Source organism: Octopus bimaculoides, chromosome 16, assembly GCF_046866305.1.
Source record: "Octopus bimaculoides isolate indiv1 chromosome 16, ASM4686630v1, whole genome shotgun sequence".
Taxonomy (NCBI): domain Eukaryota; kingdom Metazoa; phylum Mollusca; class Cephalopoda; order Octopoda; family Octopodidae; genus Octopus; species Octopus bimaculoides.
The window spans coordinates 29984081-30004080 of record NC_142943.1 but is presented as its reverse complement, the minus strand read 5'-3'; the positions used below and the strand labels follow the sequence as shown (position 1 = coordinate 30004080).

Sequence of the window (20000 nt, the reverse complement as noted above, 5' to 3'; positions counted from 1 at the left end):
TCCAACGAAGGGTTCCGCCCGAAACGTCATACTCTCTCTCTTTCCTTTCCCGAGCATCCAATAACACTATCCGTATCACGTCCTCACTTTGTTGTTTTCTTGTTATTGTTTTTTGTGTTTTTTTGAACTTATATATATATGTCTGCCTCACGTGGTCTTGATGTCGCATGGTCAAAATTAAGTTATTTAGACATTGGCAAATTTATTAGAATATTTGGCTGAAGATCGGAATGGGGAAATTCATACCCTTAACCGTGAAACGTCGTACCAAATTAACTAAAGGCAGGTTTGTTTTTTTACTCTTCTCTTCTGTTCTGTGTGTACCATAAATATCGCTATCAATTAGAGAAAAATTTGTAGTTTTGGAATCAGTAGTTCTTTGGCTGCTATTTCTGAATTCTCAGTATGTTGGAGAAGCAGGATACTGCTAATCCCTATATATTTATGATTATAAATGGTTTTACTGATAAGGTTTTTTCATACTGAGCTACCCGGCAAAATTGTTAATTATTAATTTTATTACTAATTGACGATTCCCTGCCCTATATATCTATATATATATATATATACATATATATATATATACGCATATATATATATATATGGCAAGATACATTACTCTAAATACTAATTAACAAAAAATTGGTGTTTACTTTCAGATTAACGATATTGATACATCACTTGCTTGGATAAAAGAAAAACTCAGAGGAGAAAATCTTCAAGCAGAGATTTCCTGTTGAAACGCTGGTTGAATATGTATGGAATTGTCTATATATGTCTTTCTACCAACAATGTAATAAATATTTAATAGACAAAAGTATTGGGAAGTTATTAATTATAACAAACCAGACACAGCAGCAGCAACAAGAACAGCAGTTGTAGTCAAAATGGATGTAAGCAATAGTTATGTCAGGTGGGTCATACAAGAGACATCGTGTATAAAAACTGTATTTATATATAAGCGTTATGCCTCTGTCCTCTGGCTATTGGAATAACATAGCTGGTGGAAAGACAAGTGATAGAGAAGGAGGCAGCTTGAATGAGGTGTGTGAAGGACAAGGAGAGAGAATAAAGAGACAATCTGCTTTTCCTTGGAACTTTAGCAACAAAAAGAAATATATGTATTTTTACATATTTTTGAGGGCGGGCTGCTTGTGAATTTACAGTATTTGGGGGTGGAGGGTGTGTGTATTTATGGAGTTTTTTTGGCGGGGTACATGTGAATTTATGGGGTTTTGGGTGGGGGTGCATGTGAATTTATGGGGTTGTGGGGGAGGGGTGCATGTGAATTAATGTTTTTCACAGAAATGAAAGATCAATTTGGATAAAAATAAAGAATTCTAAAAATAAAAAGTGATAATTGTTTATTAATTAAAGAAATGCAAAAGAAAAATATAATTAATACAAATATTTTGTTAAACCGTTAAAATATATTTTACTAGTAAAGCACTTTGAAATACTGGACACAGAGTATAATACCAGGGTATAATCCATTCCAAATTAGAGACAGCAAAGAGGGGACTTGGATGTAAATAACCATGTTCTTCACGCTATATTTAAACTATTCTACTCACTCTATATTTGCTTAAGTTTCTAAAATATAAACAATATTCAGAAATTTCACAATCTTTTATTTATTTATTTTTTACAAAAGTTTAATTAAACTAAAAACAAAATATAAAAATTGAGCTGCAAAAGAAGAAAGGTAGCATAGACATTGGACATATATAGTATTAACAGCAAATAAATCTCAAATATTGTTTGTAAGAAAAAAAAATTGCTTTATTTATTTAGTTGTATTTTACAAGATAACAATAGAATTTCAGATACAAAAATATACGGCTGGCACCAAAGACAAAACAAACATTTTGTTATATTTTGGTTTCTACATATCTAAAATAGCACCTAACTGGTATTTTCTGGATAAGCAGATCTTTAAAGATTTTGGATTATACAATAAAGGCTATTTTAAGATAGAGATTAATTTCAAAATTCACTCCTCGAATTTTCTGGAAAGACTGTTGTTCTAATTAATTGCTTTTATAAAAGATCCTATCACATGACACTGTCCCCTGGAACTGTTATCACAATTCCTTTACAGCTGTCCAACTCAAAAGAGGCAACACTGTCAAGAGAACTTGGAACATGAAGATGTCAGCTTTAAATTTGTACTGCCTTCAATGAGGGACAAAAATCATGGTCTAGAAAATTCTTGACCAGTCATTCTTTGTGTTTCGTCTTGTATGCAATTAAAATTAGAATGTCAACAAAATAAAACGTTAAGCAAAATTAGGGAGGGAAAACTTTTCACAAAGAAAAGCAGTGGTAAATATTTATCACACAGTATGGTTTTTTTTTTTCTTTTTCAAGTGAAAATCAACCAAATATCAATAATAAGCTGAATAAAACCACTCCACAGATTATATAGGTAGCATGGCATTAGTTTGGCATCAAGCACTTTTACTAGAGTCTTCTGAGACTTCTTTCTAGTGTAAAAAATAAATATAAAATAAAAATCACAAAATTCTTTATCATGTGCCAAGTGAAGATGAAGCATGTAAAAAACGGTTATTGTAATAAAAGAGTTATTTTCTGTCTTTGAAATAACTCAATAGAATGTAAGAGATTAAAAAAAAACATAAACATATATACATTTGCGCAAATGTTAGAGAAATTGATAAAATTTTGTACATTAAAACAGGAAATGTTGAATTTATCTTCTACTAGTTTCATTGAAAGATCCTTTCATTTTGGGATCCTTTTTAATTCATTGCCTTAAAGTGACATCCACTATGAAGCCTTTAAGACTAGCATTTACTAGGAAGTTTTTAAGAGATAATAGAGATTTTCTGCTCTAATGAAAATGATTCATAATTATTTTTTCATGTGTCAATCATGTAAAAAAAAAAACAAATGAATTAAAAAAATCAATGTGATTTGAGATGTGGACTGAGTACGTAAATCGAAATATTTAATGTAAATTTGGGTCAAAATAAGAATAAAATTGTAAATTTTCAAAATGAATAAAGATGGTTGCATCATGGTTTCATAAATTAATGTAAGGGGAAAAAAATGTGGAAATTAGAATTCGAAAAGAAATATTTCTGATAGGTTTTTATGAAAGATTCTGTAGATACTTCAATTCTAAGCAATAAGATTTGACTGACTAATCTACAATCTCCTGTAAATTACACAAGATCGTTTGGACTTTCCATGTTCTGAGTAAGCCATGTTCTATGAGAGTCATTAATGGCAGAGTCAATAAAATGTTGACCTACTGATTAAAATGTCAATGGTTTGTTTCCCTTGGCTGGCACTGAATATATATATATATATATATATATATATATATATATATATATATATAGAGAGAGAGAGAGAGAGAGAGAGAGAGAGAGAGAGAGAGAGATCTGTAGTGAAGACACTTAACTCTAAATAGCCCATTCCACCAAGATGAAAATAGGCACTATAGGAGGCTAAATCTCACCACCCAAAGCAATGTTAGAATCATACAACTAACAATGTCTCATTAACCAGAGGTGCTGAGTAAAATATTTGCTGAGGAATGCAAATTGGTGACAAGTAAAAATTCCATCAGGTAGACTTGACCCTAGATAAAACTCCACAAATCCAGTCTTAAAGTGATTCTCCAAATAGTTTAATGTGCACAGAGTTTCAAACCTATGTTTGTTACCCATGTTCAAACAAAATATATGTAAGGGAAACAAATATAACTTTGCAAACTTAGAAAACATAAAATAAACAATGTTAAACTTTGGTGGGAAAGAGGAGAATGTAATATGAAAACGACAGAGGTAAGAATAATTATGACCAAAATAGTGGTATGGAGCAGCATTATATATACAGCAACAACCAGAATTAATGAATTCTAAATGTATAGAGAGAGATTTCTAATGTCAATATTGGTGAATGTTCTGCGAAGAAAGAGAAATTACGTGTGGGTGTGTGTGTGAATATATATATGTATGTGACCCAAAAGCCACTAAAATGGTCATGTGACTTCTGGGCCACCTTGCATATATATATATAGATATATATATATATATATATATATATATATATATAATGGATATATATAATAGTGGCACATATCAGTTTAATTGATTTTATTTGCTTCCAGCTCGATTCATAAACATCTCTTTCTTTTTACCCTGGTGAAGGTCTACACCCATCGAAGACAAAATGTTTGTTGCAGGCCCAGGTTGGCCTGGTTGAATATTATGAGAAGCCAACAGGTTCTTCACTATGTTCGCATCAATGTTAACAGGCCTAAACCCTTCGTCTTCATCATCTATGTCATCAGGGGATTGCTTGGACCCATTATGAGGAACCGACTCAGCTGGAGGGACTGATTGTACTTTTGGCGGTGGTGGTGGTGGTGGTGGAGGTCGTTGAGGTGGAGTTGATTTCTTTGGCAAAGATTCCGAAAGCTTTTGTGGGGGAGGTGGTCGTGGTGGTTTGCTTTTCTGGAAAATATGCAAAAATGTTGAATTAATTGAGAACTCAGTCAAAAATACCAATGCCATGTTGGCAGATAATTTGGCCAATTCGAATATACACGAACTGTGAAACAAAAAATAAATCGGAATCAAAATATTTAAACTGAAATGAATTATTCTGTTTAATTCCATCACTTCTCAAAGATAGATGAATGTAAACAATACACACACACACACATGTAAAAAGCATTTAGTACACTCTGTAAGGTGGTTGGCATTAGGAAGGATGTCCAACTATAGAAATCATGCCAAAACAGACAATTGGAACCTGGTGCTGCTCTCCAGTTTGGCAACTCTTATCAAACCATTCAAACCATGCTAGTATGAAAAATGGATGTTAAATGATGGTGGTGATGATGATGATGTAGCAGGATCACCAACTCATTGGATTATAATGTAGCTGAACGCAGACAATTGTATCCTTAGCCCTTTTCTCATGACATTTCTGTTAAAATACACTGCCTTGGTGAAACACATGACCATATATACACACACACTTCACTTGACACAAGGACACATATGGAGACACACATCCACACACATGGAAATACACATCCATACATACATACAAACACAGTACACTGTTGCAAAAAATCCATACACACACACACATGCAAACAATAAAATTCTTTCAGTTTTTCTCTACCAAAGTCACTCTCAAGGATATGGTTGCCCAAGAAGCCATGCATTGGGACTGAACCTGGAACCACATGGTTGGTAAGCAAGCTTCTTAATAACAAAGCTATGTCATTAATAATAAAATAAAAATTATGACTGTTTTGCAAGCAACTTACTTTGTTCGAATATTCAAAACTTTTGCCTAATGTAGTCTTTGATAATTCCAGATCCATTTCTTTAAGATATGATTTCATTTCACTTCTGGAATTGGAGCTGGTTCTAGAAGTGTCTTCATCTGAAGAATTCCAATCATACTCATCCATTTCTGAGCTGCTGTCAGAACTGCTTTCATCAAATTCTAGTATATGATAAAAACAAACATCGTATCAATAAAGAAATATGGTTTGTGAAAACACATCTACTTGGCAATGAAACAAAAGCATCTATGATAGTTAAACAGCTTCTGAGAATACAAGTAATAATTATCAAAAAGTATAAGCTGACTGATTACCATATTTTCCAACATATAAGTTGATGTGATTTATTGTGTAACATTCCAAATTCAGTCAAACCTGCAAGGCTTAACAATGCTTCCTTTACTTTCTTTCTTTTTTTTTTTTTGAAGTCCATAATTGAAATAATTACTCTCCATCTCCTTTATAAAAATCGGTCACCTTCAGAATCAAAAGAAACCAACAAAGAAATAATTGGAAGCTTACCAAAAACTTTATTCATGGCATGAATAAATCCTGTGGAATCAAAGTTGATATCATCTTCCAAGCATTCTCTGCAAAGGAAGACAAAATCATATGAAATAGGAATACAAAGTACAAAGTTCCATACAGAAACCTTATAGAAGGCACCAATCCTTTCAAGAGATTCTCTCTGGTATTATTTAGTCAAAAAGATAGACATTTTAAGGCTAATGAAACGCTTTCTTTATGGGTTCAAATATGCCACAGGCACATTTGAACTAGTAACAGGTTTGTATTTATGCACATCACTGCTTAGTGCTGTCACCCAACATTTTATTTACAGCAAACTGCTGAATAGCACAACCTGTCACTGAATGATGACAGGAATATCATAAGAGGAACCTGTCCCTTATACTCAACCACTTTGCTTCCGTGAGGGCCAATGCTTGTGCACTTGCAGAAAGGAGCTAAATCTTGTTGGCATGACCCAACTAAAATAGGCAGTAGAGAGAGAACAAGGAAGACTTAAGTAAAAACAGCCAGGGCAAGTGTGTGTGTCTGTGTTTGTATTTGTTTAGAGAGAGAGAGAGAGAGAGAGAGAGGTTAATATCTACAGTAATATATGAATACTACTTACTTTGGAAATTCAGCTCCTTCATAGTCTGAGACAGTTTCCACAAAGGATTTCATGCTGTTTGATACTTGATTTGGATCAAAAGACTTTTCACATCTTGAGGGATCTTTACCACCAGCTTTCAAAATCATAGCATCAACTTCTTGTGGACTAACATACAGCCAAGAGTCATCTACAGGGGAATGAATATATACCAAATAAGTATATACTAACAAATACATACTAAATAAATAAATAGATAGTAAACAAATATATATTAAAGTGTCAATTATTTATTAAAATATTTTGTAGTGGAATACATGATGTAGAATTGTAAGTGCTTGGCAGCCATCTGATAAAACACCAAATTCTTCTAGAACAATTAAGGAAAATTGAAATTTTAGTACAATTAGAAACTTACAAAGAGACCACTACCAATATTCAATGGGATAATTCTTATATTGAGCTAATATTAATCTAATCCAGCTTCTGTTTAGCACAATATTTACATTATTGTAAAATTATAAACAGGATGGGGTTTGTTTTGGGATTTATAGAATGTACTGAGTATACCTTATCACGGCACCAGCACCTGAGAAGTTATCATATCCAGGACAGAACAAGACTAAATGGTCCTTTCAACTCTATGTTGTCCCTGCTTATACACCAACCATCTTAGAGAGGGTTCTGGGTGCATTCATTGTGGCACCAGCACTAGTGAGGTTAATTCGTACCCTGCAAGACAAATGGGTCCCTCACTACTCTACCTCATCTCCATTCATTTGAGGGAATGTCATGGTTGAAAACTGATAAATTTAGAAGAAGAGTTGTTCTTAATATTGTTCTGCTAATATGTTGTTGTTTTATTATTGTTATCAATCAGCTTTGGTTGAGTAAACTCCATGTTACAGAGGCAACCAATTAAACACCTGTGACTAACCACAATCCCATATGACAACTCTGCTGATGTATGTCTTATATATAAGCATAGTATAAAGTTAAACATTATCATCCGACCAGCAATAAAACAGAGATTATGCTTTGTTGTTGAGAAAACCATCCTGTGACCCACATTAAAATGAGAACTCATGCTGGGGTATGTCTTTGAAGAATATCCAGTCGAGTGAATTGACATCAGTACTTATGTATATATTTTTTTTAAACCTGGTACATATTCCATTGGTCCCCTTTGCCAAACTGTTAAGTTACGGGGACATAAACACACCAACATCAATTGTCAAGCAGTGGTGGTGGGGAGATAAACACAGACACAAAGGCATACACACACACACATCATCATCATTGCTTAACGTCTGCCTTCCATGCTGACATGCGTGTGTGTGTGTGTGTGTGTGTGTACGATGTGCTTCTTTCAGTTTCCATCTACCAAATCCACTCATAAGGCTTTGGTTGACCCAAGACTATAGCAGAAGACACTTGCCCAAGATGCCATGCAGTGGGACTGAACTTGGAACCATGTGGTTGGGAAGCAAGTTTCTTACCACATAGTCACACCTGCGCCTATGTCAATTGTTGTGAGAGGTGTGAATAAAATATTGATGTTTCAGCATAATTTTTAAAATATCAAATATAGCATAATTTTTTACCATCTTCTGGTGGCAGTAGCCTTTCTTGGAGTCTGAGCTCCTCAATGCTGTAAGGAATCTGATGAATCAAATCTAGCACCGTACATCCCAGTTGCTCTGTGTTGCTGTAAGACAAAGCAGAAAAACAATCAAATATTCCATTAACATTTAAATCACCACTAAACACATGATTGGGATTCATTTTATTGACATCAGAAAGGACTGCGTAACTGGTACTTATTTTATTGACCCTGAAAGGATGGAAGATAAAGTTGACCTTGGCAGAATTTGAACTGAGAACATGAAGACAGACAAAATACTGCTAAGCATTCTTCCAGCTTTGCTGCCTTGAGAAAATAATACATATTGCCAGTGTTGTCAACTCTTCGAATATCATTGAGAAACTTCTTCACACCTAAATTCAGTTGTTGTCTTGCATCTGCAGTCTTTCTCCCAACCCACCAATCAAAAATAAAAGGTAAGAGACACAACAAAACTGATCTTGACTCATTTACTTTTTGTTTTAGAAATACTTTGAAATTTGAAAAATATAATTACCAAGGAGTGTGATCAAAATTGTCTTTAAAATACTGTTTTGCTTTCTCCAAATGCTCATTGTATAGTACAGATCCTTCAAGTTCTCCCTGGAAACATAAAAACAATATTATGTTACAAAACGAAAATAAAAAAGTAAAAATAGCAACAACTAATGGTGGTTTTAATCTTCCCTTGATAAAATCCTTCATTGAAAAGTGGAGAAGAGAAACAATCCATAAAACTTTTATTTAAGCAAAGGTCAACCCTGAACGTATAGACCTATGATGGTCAGTTATTGCACCAGGTGTTTATTATATAATGACCAGATAATATCAGGTGAGGACCTTACTGTATACTCCAACACAATTGTAGTGGTAAGAAACTCTCAAGAAAGATGAACAACAAGTCTTCTTCAGAGAAGAAACCCCACTCAGGTGAGTGCTTCAGCCCTTATCTTCTCACACCCTAAGGGAGCTGGGCCACACCCAGGTAACCTTTTGCTGACACATTCTTAGCCACTTGGATATTGGTGGATACTTTGTGCTTTTAAACCACTTGAAGATTTCATCTAGTTGTAACTCCTCCCCATTGACTTGGCTTTCAAACTAATACACAAAGAAAGAAATAACCTTGGTAGCAGTGAAATGACAATGCTTATCACCATGACTCACTTCCCTTGGCATTAAAATACGAAAATACATTTAGTTTTGATGTTTTTATACATATTTTATCTTTTGTTTGTTTTGGCTACTGTACAATGTTTCTATGTTTTGTTAAGTTTGGTTGGTGGTCACATGGATAAAATGTTCTCTGTCCCACGGCAACAGTTTATTGTGCTCCTGCAATTAGTGATGTGGTGTACCCCAGCACAGAGTATTTGTGGTTAATGAAGTTACTGATACAGGAGCTGGTTTTTGTATCACCATCATCATCATCATCATCATTTAACGTCTATTTGCCATGCTAGCATGGACTGGACAGTTCGACAGAAACTGGCAAGCTGGAGAGCGGCACTAGAATCCATTGTCTATTTTGGCATAGTTTCTATGGTTGAACATCCTTCCTGATGCCAACAACTTTACAGAGTGAACTGGATGCTTTTTACATGGCACCAGCATGTGTGTTTGTAATATTTTGAGTCCTTTTCTTAATTCTTTTTTCTGGATTGAAAGGAAAGAATAATCTTCTCAAGATGGTATTATCAGTTTATTATTAGATGTTGCAGATGTGTTGTGTCTGGGTGATTGTACATGGAATTTTAGAGAATGTGAAAACTGCAGTTGGCAGCAGTAACAAACTACGTTCAGGTGATTTTGCATTTTGAGTTTATTTTATTGAGTAGATGGTCACCGAGAGGGGTCTGCATGCAACTTGTACTGATAGAAAGTGTGCTGTTTGCATTGTACACTGGTGCTATAATTCCCTAGCATGTGAGGGTGCATGGCCTAGTGGTTAGAGACACTGCACTCAAGATTCATGAGTTCAGTTCCCAGGCTGGGCAATGCATTGTGCTTTTGAGCAGAGTACTTTATCTCATGTTGTTCTGTGATCACCTCAACATTTGTCATGTGGCACATCTTGCACCTGTAATAGACAATGTTGATTTGATGGAGGGAGTGAGCAAATGTGCGACGCAAACATTTAATCCCTACAAACAAATCATTTTGCAGGTTGTTCGTGGACTCACCTTAAAATATCCTTTATCAGTGAGGGTTGATATAAATCGCTCTAATCTAACATCAGGTATGTTCCTGTTGTCATTACTTTCTCCATTCTGTAAGTTAGGATTTGTACACTTGGAACAAAGGATCTCAAAACCATGAGCCTAAAAGATAAAACGTACAATTAATTACAAAAATAAAAGCTAATATTAAAATCTAGAAGCAATATTTTTAAGCAACACCCAATAGATACATATATGATGGCCATCCACTCGTGACCAAGGAAGACTATTGTTGACCTTCAGGAACATTCAGGACTAACTTATATTTAGCATTTGCGGCTCCGTTGGTGGCTAATGAGCCCTGCTCTTGACAAGCATACATGACTGCAAACATTGCAAACCAAGCTTTCCCCATTCACTACACCAACAGTGTGCTTTCAAGCAGCACACTTAAGTTCTTCTGTGGCGATGACAGGCATTGTTCTCCCAGTCAGTCTCTTGTATACCACAGGCTTTTAATGAGGACTTGACACAGTCCTTAAATCGCAGCCTTGGTCGACCCAAAGCTATAGTGGAAGACACTTGCCCAGGATGCCACACAGTGGAAATGAATCTAAAACCATGTGGTTAATTTGATAACTGGTGCTGGTGTGTTTACACCCTTGTAACTTAACAGTTCAGCAAAAGAGACCAATAGAATTACTATTAGGCTTTGAAAAAATATAAGTACTAGGGTCAGTTCATTTGACTAAAAGTTCTTCAAAGTGGTGCCCCAGCATGGCCACAGTCTTATGACAAACAAATAGAAGATAAAACATGAATTAGAGGACTTCAAAAAGAGTTTGACATTCAAATCAATTTAAATAAATTATTTGCATTTTTTACTCACTAATTTCATCCCCAATTCATGAGCTTTATGTTTAGGGTTTGAAGAACTTGGTAAAATCCAGCCACTCTCCCTGTGGGGTTGGAAGTTTTGTTGGACAAGTTGTGCATACAAACAGCGAGTAAACTTTACCTGTGACAAAAAAAGAAGAAATAATTATATTAGCTTCTGGATAACTTGTTAAAATATATTATTAAACAAGATTTTAATTCAGAACTTATGAAACAAAACATTTGTCCTACAGAGCCAGAGGCAGTTTCAGCCAGGTTGGTATCAAAAGGGTTAAGAATTGTTTTTCTTACCATATTTCTGCTGAGATGCTCTGTGTTTCGTTCAATTAATTTTAAATATAACAAAGAATTCAGTAAAATAACTTAGCAATCATTAAGCTAGTGTTAGGAACATAAATTGTGACTAAGATTTGGTGGAAGATTTTAATTCAGAACTTTTGAAAACAAGACATTTGTATTACAGCAGTTTCAGCCAGGTTGGTATCAAAAGGGTTAAACAATTCAAAGAATAATTTCAAGTATATAAAAATGACTGATTATTCCAATATCAAAATATGAAAAATTAAGTTTATTTAATTTGACATTTAGAAAGTTGTAACACGAACAGTACTCATCTAGGAGCATGGCAGACAATAAGAAATAAGTGTGTGTGACGTGGTTGGTGTTAGGAAAGCCATCCAGCCACCAAACCATAGCCAGAGATAAGATGCGCAAGTGAAACATGGTTCTCCAATCTGTGTAGGAGGGCTGTGAGTTTGAACAATACCACGTTGGGCTATTACAACCTAGCCAATCATTACCACCATGGAAAACGACAAAACGATGACAATTATGAAAGGCTACACACACACACACACGGGCAAACAACAATAAAAGCATCAATAATGAATGTAGGGGAGACTACTGTGCTGTTAAAGAAATGCAAAGATTCTAGTCTTTTTTAAGTTAACTTCAAGGCCCTCTACTTCCAAATTTTGTTTCCACACCTGGAATTTCTTTTCTCGAATGATGATGATGGTGATAAACCTTTTGATGCTAAGATACAGCACTTCTTTAAACCTTTCTCATCCTACATGAACACAAGAACACTAAGTAAATTCTCCATGTCATGGATGTGAGATAAATACCTCCTGGGACAGGAAAGCATCAATTCCTTACAGGTAACATTCCCAGATGGTTTGGTACTTATCTTTAACACAAGATCAAGATGCAAATTAAGATTTTACTATTAAAGTCCCTTTCAATGATGGTGATAATAATTTCCAATTTTGGCCCAGGGCCAGCAATTTCAAGGGAAGAGACAAGTTGATTACATTGATTCCAGTAGTCAACTGGTACTTGATCTATCGACCCCAAAAGGGATGAAAGGCACTGTTGACCTCGGTGGAATTTGAACTCAGAACATAAAAACAGACGAAATGCTGCTAAGCATTTAGCCCAGTGTGCTAATGGCCATAGCCATTACGTGAAAAAGAAAGAGAGAAATAGAACTTACTAATGTCATGACTCTTGTTCCTGGACGAAAATAACGGAAGGAGCGACAAGCCTGAAAAAGAAAAAAGATTCAGTAGAATAACTTAACAGATTAATTGATTAAATAATCTCATTTAAATATTTCCCAAGTTAAAACAATGTTATTTTTGAGGGCATTGAGACTGGCAATGTTAAATGAGCCTACTCAGTCACGTGACTCAACAACATCCTAAAACTAGATGCCACAAAAAATAAGAATTTGTGTTGGTACTGGTGCCATGCAAAAAGCACCCAGTACACTCTGTGAAGTAGTTGGCATTAGGAAGGGCATCCAACTGTGGAAAACAATCCATATTAGACTATGGAGCCTGGTGTGGCTCCTGGTCTTACCAGTTCCTGTCAAGCCCTCCAACCCATGCCAGCATGGAAAACATATTTATAATGATGATGGACAACAGCATGAAACTGAGACAGGGCACTTTTGCTTTTCATGTGTCAAATTAATACAAGGGTTCATATATGACACCCTAAATTACCCAAAGTAATTTCTTGCTCTATATTTTCTTGTTGAGACATTTCTATCTTTGCCAATTGATTTTGTTGATTTTCACCTTTTCTATTTGGGTAATTAAACTCCACACGCAATATGCACATGCAGTGTTTTTGTATCTTGTCTTTGTACTGTACCCCAATATCTTAGTCCATTGTGACCAAAGAAAAAAAAATAGCAGCAGCAGTGGTAGTAGTAGTGGTAGTAGAGGAGCAAACTGGAAGTTGGTTTGATTTACATTAGTAAATGATGATGATGATTTAAACTGACCTTCAAATCATCAGGATCTCTGTAATAAAATGCATTAACACCAGCAGCTATAAGAGACGGACGTTGTGTCAAGGCTACGGCCAATCCAGCAGGAATATAACAATAAGCAGAGTGAAAGTCTTGCGCGATTTTTTCTGGGTAACTGCAAAGATATAAGACAAATTATCATTTAACTAATTGATTGATGGAGAATGCTTAATCATTAATGATTTTCTATATTAAATTCATGAAATAATTTAAAGGATAGAATTTAAGATATTATCATTATTTTTCTCACTTTTCTTTATAAATATCAAAAGTCCAGAAATCTCAAATGATAACTTAACAAATAACTTATCTCATAAATTTCAATATTTCTAAAATAAAAGTTGTATTTCCTGTATAAGAGAGAGGTAGTGGGAATGAGTGGTAACCAAAGATAATCTGAGTAGGGTTATAAAGAAGAGGATGAAAGGAGAAAGATGGAATTCCATGTGTGTTAGACACATATGGGCATGCCTACAAAGTCAGAAAACAGCACAGCTCCCATGACTTTTGAAAACATTTTTTCACACTCAGAGTTGTTGAAGCATGGAACAAACAAACTACCTGCATCAGTTGTTAGTTGCCAAGATACTGTATCCTTTAAAACCTCCATGCTCCTTGAAATTTGCCAACACTACACCTGATATTCCCACCTCCGTATGCATGCACACATGTATATCATGACCCATACACTGTTCACTTTTCTGACTTGTGTACATAATTCTATGTTATTGTACATACATCTCTGGTAAGTTGTAGTGCAACGGGGCATTTTACACAATAATTTCATTATTATTATTAAATCTGGGCTGAATTACTAAAAGTAGGAAATAAATTCTTTTACTTAAAAGACATAAGAATCTGTAGTTCAAGAAGGATAGAAGAAAAAACAGAGGAAGCTGTTTTATGAAAGGAGAATCTCTTACCAATAAGGGCCAGTAAGTTATTGAAAACAGCTTACCATTCTAGTCGTCGTTTTATGACTTTCTGTATTTCTGCCGATGCCAGAATTTCACTAGAATGTTGATGTACGGCTTGAATTGCTTCTTGGAGTGTAGGTGTGAACAATGGTAACCAATCTAAATCTTTGGATGATGTTGGCATTGGAATTATGTGTAATTCACCATCTTTGATAAATACCTGAAGAAGAAAAAAAAAATTACTGTGAGAAAGATGGAAAGTAGTTTATTTCTTTTATTTTTTTACTTGTTTCAGTCATTTGACTGCGGCCATGCTGGAGCAGTGCCTTCAGTTGAACAAATCAACCCGAGGACTTATATTTGTAAGCCTAGTACTTATTCTATTGGTCTCTTTCATCAAACCACAAGGTTACGAGGATGTAAACACACCAACATTGGTTGTCAAGAGATACTAGAGAGACAAACACAGACATACAAATACACACACACACACATATATATATATGACAGGCTTCTTTCAGTTTCCATTTACCAAATCCACTCACAAGGCTTTGATTGGCCTGAGGGCTATAGAAGAAGACACTTGCTGATGGTGTCACGCAGTGGAACTGAACCTGGAACGATGTGATTGGGAGGCAAGCTTCTTACCACACAGCCACTCCTAACAATTCTAATAATTTTGTTATATTCCTGTTCAAATACCCTACCCCTATTCCAATTAATTTTGAAAATATCACATGAAAAGCACAGAATAGGCACTGGTGCCATGGGAAAAGCACCTGTGCCAGCCCCACATGAAAAGCATTCACACTGACACCCTTTGAAATTCACCTGTACTGGCATCACATGAAAACTGCCTGCACCACATGAAAAGTATCCAACTGCATGAAGAGTACCTGTGCCAGTGTCACATAAAAAGTACCTGTGCCGGCGCCACATGGAAAGTACCCGCACTAGTGCCGCATGAAAAGTACCAATGCTGATGCTACATAAAAAGCATCCAACACACTTTGTAAAGTGGTTGGCATTAGACAGGGCATCCAGCCATAGAAACCTGGCTGGGGAATGTGAAGGCCAGTTGACATTGCCGTAATGGGAGATTCTTCTCTCTTCAAAGCATCGCCATAGCAACTGCACTGTTTCTCTGGCAGTATAAGCAGTTGTCCCATCTTGCTGGAACCATGTGTGACGTCTGCTTTGAACGGCCTTCACATTCCCCAGACTTGACTCGTCTGGAATTTTTCTTGTGGGGATACCTGAAAGAGGGGGTTTACGTCAACAAACCAGAGACCCTGGTGCAGCTGAAGGAGAACATAAATAGAGAAATCAGAGAAGTGGGGTCTGAAACTCTTGAGGGTGTTATGGTGCAAGTTTTGAAAAGAGCATGGGTGTGCAAAGCTGAAAATGGCTGCCATTTAAGCCATGTCATGTGATGTAGTGGTATTGCAAAATTTAACTTGTGCATATTAATTTCCATTGTGTCCTCTATATTGTATCAAAATTAATAAAGAAGTTATTAAAAATTGAAACTCATCAGTGGGACACCCTGTGTATGTGTAATAAATAAATATATATATATATATATATATATATATATATATATATATAAACGTGCATATACATCTTACACATATACACATACATATATACACACACACACGTACATATGTGCACATACACATATATTTACAAATACACACAGACACTCAACAGACAGACCAGTTGAAAGATGATTTCATGTTTCCAAAAATAGTCATCTGTAAATTTTAGCTTTTTAATAACCAACCAGCATCTATGTATCTGTTAGAAAATTACATTTCACTAAATTGTACACAAATAATTTAAATTTCCTTTTTTTTTTTTCCTCCTTGTTTCATTACATAATTTAACAATTCATATTGATCTGCGAATATTGATGAGCAAATAATTTAAAAAAAGAAAACACTGCAAATATTTCTGCAGCCTTGAGGATATTTTATTTTGTTTTCAGAAATAAACCAGATTTGCCAATATCCTATTCCGATCGTTTTTTTTTTATGATTATGTATCCATTGAGGATATGATTAAACCAACTTTCATACATAGATTGGCAAAAACAGCAAGAGGAATATTTTTTTTTTTTTTTCATAACAAAGATGATATTTAGTTTCTGATTATTTTGTTGTTTTTTGTCTTCTATTATGGTTTGTCATCATCATCATCATCAGTGTTTCTCAACCATTCCTTTTACCACTGGACCCTTCTTCCCTATTTCACTCAGATGGACCCTCCTAGCCATTTACGGTAGAAATATTCTATTATATTTTTTTTTATAATCAAACATTATTAGGAATTGTTAAAATATGCGCAGGCATGGCTGTGTAGTAAGAAGCTTGCTTCCCAATCACATGGTTCCAGGTTCAGTCCCACTGCATGGCACCTAGGGCAAGTATCTTCTACTATAAACTCAGGCCGACCAAAGTGCTTTATGTTGCTTGTTTGTTTTGTTTTGTTTTGCATTGTGTTTATTTTTCCCAATACATTTGTCAACAATAACAGTCAGTGGGTGTTTGAGCTCAAAGAATGGCCTGACAGGTCAATCAATGGCTCATCACAGACTTACAGAAATAAGAAATGGGAAAATGCAGCATTTATGGTTTCTGCCAAAAATGATTCCAATAAGAACTGAAATTATGAGTTTGCCAAGTATTTGCCACAGAGCAATGAGTCACTGCAATACGTGGTCAATAATATTCTAACTTTAGAATATACAATATCATATAACACTTTGATGTCTGAACAATACACAACGAATATTGTGATGTCTGTAAATTCATTAAGAATATCATAAGAGCTCTTCTCATTCATTATCCTCAATTATATACAGTGTATCACTATAATCATGGTATTGATATCAATTTTAATTACGTCTGATTGGTAACAAGACTCCAAGTTTCCATGCCAACTTGCAGCTAAAAATTCACACCAAATTGCAAAATGTAAAACTGAACTAATTTAAAGCATAACACAGGTTGTCCAAAATAATCTTTATTTGTTGCATCATAGTTGCATCACCTGCAACAACAGTGATTTTCCAGCAAGATGATGCACTTCCTCATTGGGGGGTTGAATTTCTGAAAGTTTCTTAATCCTTTAGCATTTAATCTGGCCATATCTAGCCAGAATATTCAACCTGTTTTATGTTCAAACTGACCACATCCAACCTCTCACACCTACCCTACAATGTCATTCTAAAAATATACAAACAAACCACTGAAATCTTGAAACTACAAGATAGCACATGATCGATTCAAAATGTTTTGAATAAATAAGCAATACATTTACTGAAGAAATCTGAAGAGTTAATGTAATTTTTTCAAACTGATGGCTTGGGAGAGGCAGTCCAGTTTAGGTCATTTATGGACACTCTATATCATCTCATTACTGTGGCAGCAATAATAATAAGACAAGCCCACCGCAACTGAATTGAGATCCTAAAACCAAGGTGCCATGAAAAAAGCACAGGGGTGTGAGTGCTGGTGCCACATAAAAAGCACCCAGTACACTCTGTCAAGTGGGTGGCATTAGGAAAGGTATCCTGCCATAGAAACCAAACCAAAACTTGATGTGGAACCTGGTGCAGTCCCTGGCCCCTTACCAGTTCCTGGCGAATGATGATGATGAATGTAACCCATTGGTAAAATAAAGAATAAAGAGACCCATGGTGGGCTGCAAAGGTAGTACTGGGGGTCTGTGAACATGTTAAGCTGACAGACCTTTCAGTATCCTGAGGTCTGTAGGAAAACTCATTTAAATAAAGTGGGGTGCTTTCTATGTGCTGCCAGCAAAGGAGCCAGTCAGGTGGGCTTGGCATTGGCCACGTTCAGATGGAGCTTTTTATGTGCCACTGGTACAGGACCCAGTCAGGGGCTACTGGCATCAGCCATGTTCGGATGGTGCATTTTATGTGCCACCGGCATGGGGGCTAGTCAAGCAGGCCTGGCATCAATCACATTTGGATAGTGCTTTTTATGTGCCGCCGGCATGGGAGCCAGTCAGAGGGTACTGGCATCGGCCACATTCGGATGGTGCTTTTTATGTGCCATCGGCATGGAATCCAGTCAGGGGGCACTGGCCACAGCTACGATATTGGTTTTACATGACTTAACAGGTCTTCTCTATTAAAAAAAAAAAAACTAAAAAACAGATAAAATAAAATAAACAAACACTCCATGTATCAGCAATGTATGTGGGATAAAATAGTTATCGTTCGATTATAACACTTATGTGATAACTATAATTTAGTAATGCAGTCATAACTAAGTCAATGCTTAGAAAAATCTTTAGAGAGTCAGTAATCTTGGAGTACAATGTTTACAGTATGGTACAGACAGAAACAAATCAATAGGATTCCATACAGTAGTTACTATCCGTAATGAAATCAGTATAGAAGTCACCATTTAATTACAGTCAGCAAATACTCACACATTGACATACATGTGTGCATATACGCACACAAATAACAAACATGCATACACGATTTAAGTATGCATTAAAATTACATGACATGTATTCGTTCTTAGGGAGTTGAAGCAGTACATGTGTAGGAATCAACTCTCCTGTCTCTCATTCTCTATAGTTGTTTGCCATTACGCATACAACACTGCTGTAGAATTCCTCTCTCTCTCTCTCTCTCTCTCTCTCTCTCTCTAGCTGACTCATTTTTTATTAGAAAAGATGACGAATTAGCAGAAAAGGAGGAGAACTGGGCTAAAATACATGACACACACAACAGGGGTCTTACGTATGTAATACAGGGAGTTAAAAAAACACCGATTAACTACTACCCATGTAACTAGTGTGCAAAAACTCCCTCTTCAAGTGATTAAAACATAAAAGCAACGGAAATAACTGCAATGAATGCAGGCAAAATTTTTTGGAAAAATAAAGATGATACAGCTGGGAGATGATACAGCTGGGAAATGATACAGCTGGGAGATGATACAGCTGGGAGATGATACAGCTGGGAGATGATACAGCTGGGAGATGATACAGCTGGGAGATGATACAGCTCTATTTCACTGAATGTGTGTGGAAATTATTTATCTATCAGTTCATATTGTTTTTTGTTTTTCAATTACTAATATCCACTTATTAGACTAATTTGAGTGCTAAATCATCCTCCTCTTCCTCATCATCATCATTATTGTGGTTTCAATGCTAAATGTTCCATGCCCTCATAGATGGGTCTGACAAAATTTGTTGTGGAAGATTTTCTGTAGATGGATGCCCCTTAATTGCTAGCAGTGTATTCATCATCATCATCATCGTTTAACATTTGCTTTCCATGCTGGCATGGATTGGACAGTTTGACTGAGGACATCTGTTGTTCATGCTGGCACCTCAATTTTACATGATTTTTTTTTTTTCACTTCTTCCAATCATTATTTTTGACATCTTCCATCCATCAGAAAACTTTTTGCAGAAATAACAACAAAGCACACAAGCAATACTTACTCTGTTCTCAGAAGTGGTAGGGTTAAGCCATTCTGGAAGTACATCAGCCGCTTCGATCAGAAGGAATTCCTTGTCATTGTCACTAACTCTGAAAAACATTACAGGAGCATAACATAAGCACAACATCAACATTGAATG

At 35.6% G+C, this 20000-nt stretch overlaps 2 protein-coding genes across 11 annotated transcripts in view; one reads left to right on the top strand and one right to left on the bottom strand.

The window, feature by feature from the left end:
- LOC106872652 (transient receptor potential cation channel subfamily M member-like 2) overlaps positions 1–1353 on the top strand; it is a 94538-nt gene extending 93185 nt beyond the window's left edge. For all 8 annotated transcript variants that reach the window (XM_089364321.1, XM_089364320.1, XM_089364319.1 and 5 more), the window contains one exon: positions 660–1353. In XM_089364321.1, coding sequence (XP_089220447.1) covers positions 660–740 — 81 coding nt within the window. In that variant the 3' untranslated portion in view covers positions 741–1353. The remainder of the gene's footprint in view (positions 1–659) is intronic.
- A 2759-nt stretch (positions 1354–4112) lies between these two features.
- Positions 4113–20000, bottom strand: part of LOC106870688 (protein ecdysoneless homolog) — a 42182-nt gene continuing 26294 nt past the window's right edge. For all 3 annotated transcript variants that reach the window (XM_089364327.1, XM_089364328.1, XM_014916845.3), the window contains 12 exons: positions 19863–19950; positions 14408–14586; positions 13423–13564; positions 12625–12675; positions 11122–11250; positions 10257–10394; positions 8591–8676; positions 8054–8157; positions 6471–6639; positions 5858–5925; positions 5315–5496; positions 4113–4487 (listed from right to left, as the gene is read on the bottom strand). In XM_089364327.1, coding sequence (XP_089220453.1) covers positions 4128–4487; positions 5315–5496; positions 5858–5925; positions 6471–6639; positions 8054–8157; positions 8591–8676; positions 10257–10394; positions 11122–11250; positions 12625–12675; positions 13423–13564; positions 14408–14586; positions 19863–19950 — 1696 coding nt within the window. In that variant the 3' untranslated portion in view covers positions 4113–4127. The remainder of the gene's footprint in view (positions 4488–5314; positions 5497–5857; positions 5926–6470; positions 6640–8053; positions 8158–8590; positions 8677–10256; positions 10395–11121; positions 11251–12624; positions 12676–13422; positions 13565–14407; positions 14587–19862; positions 19951–20000) is intronic.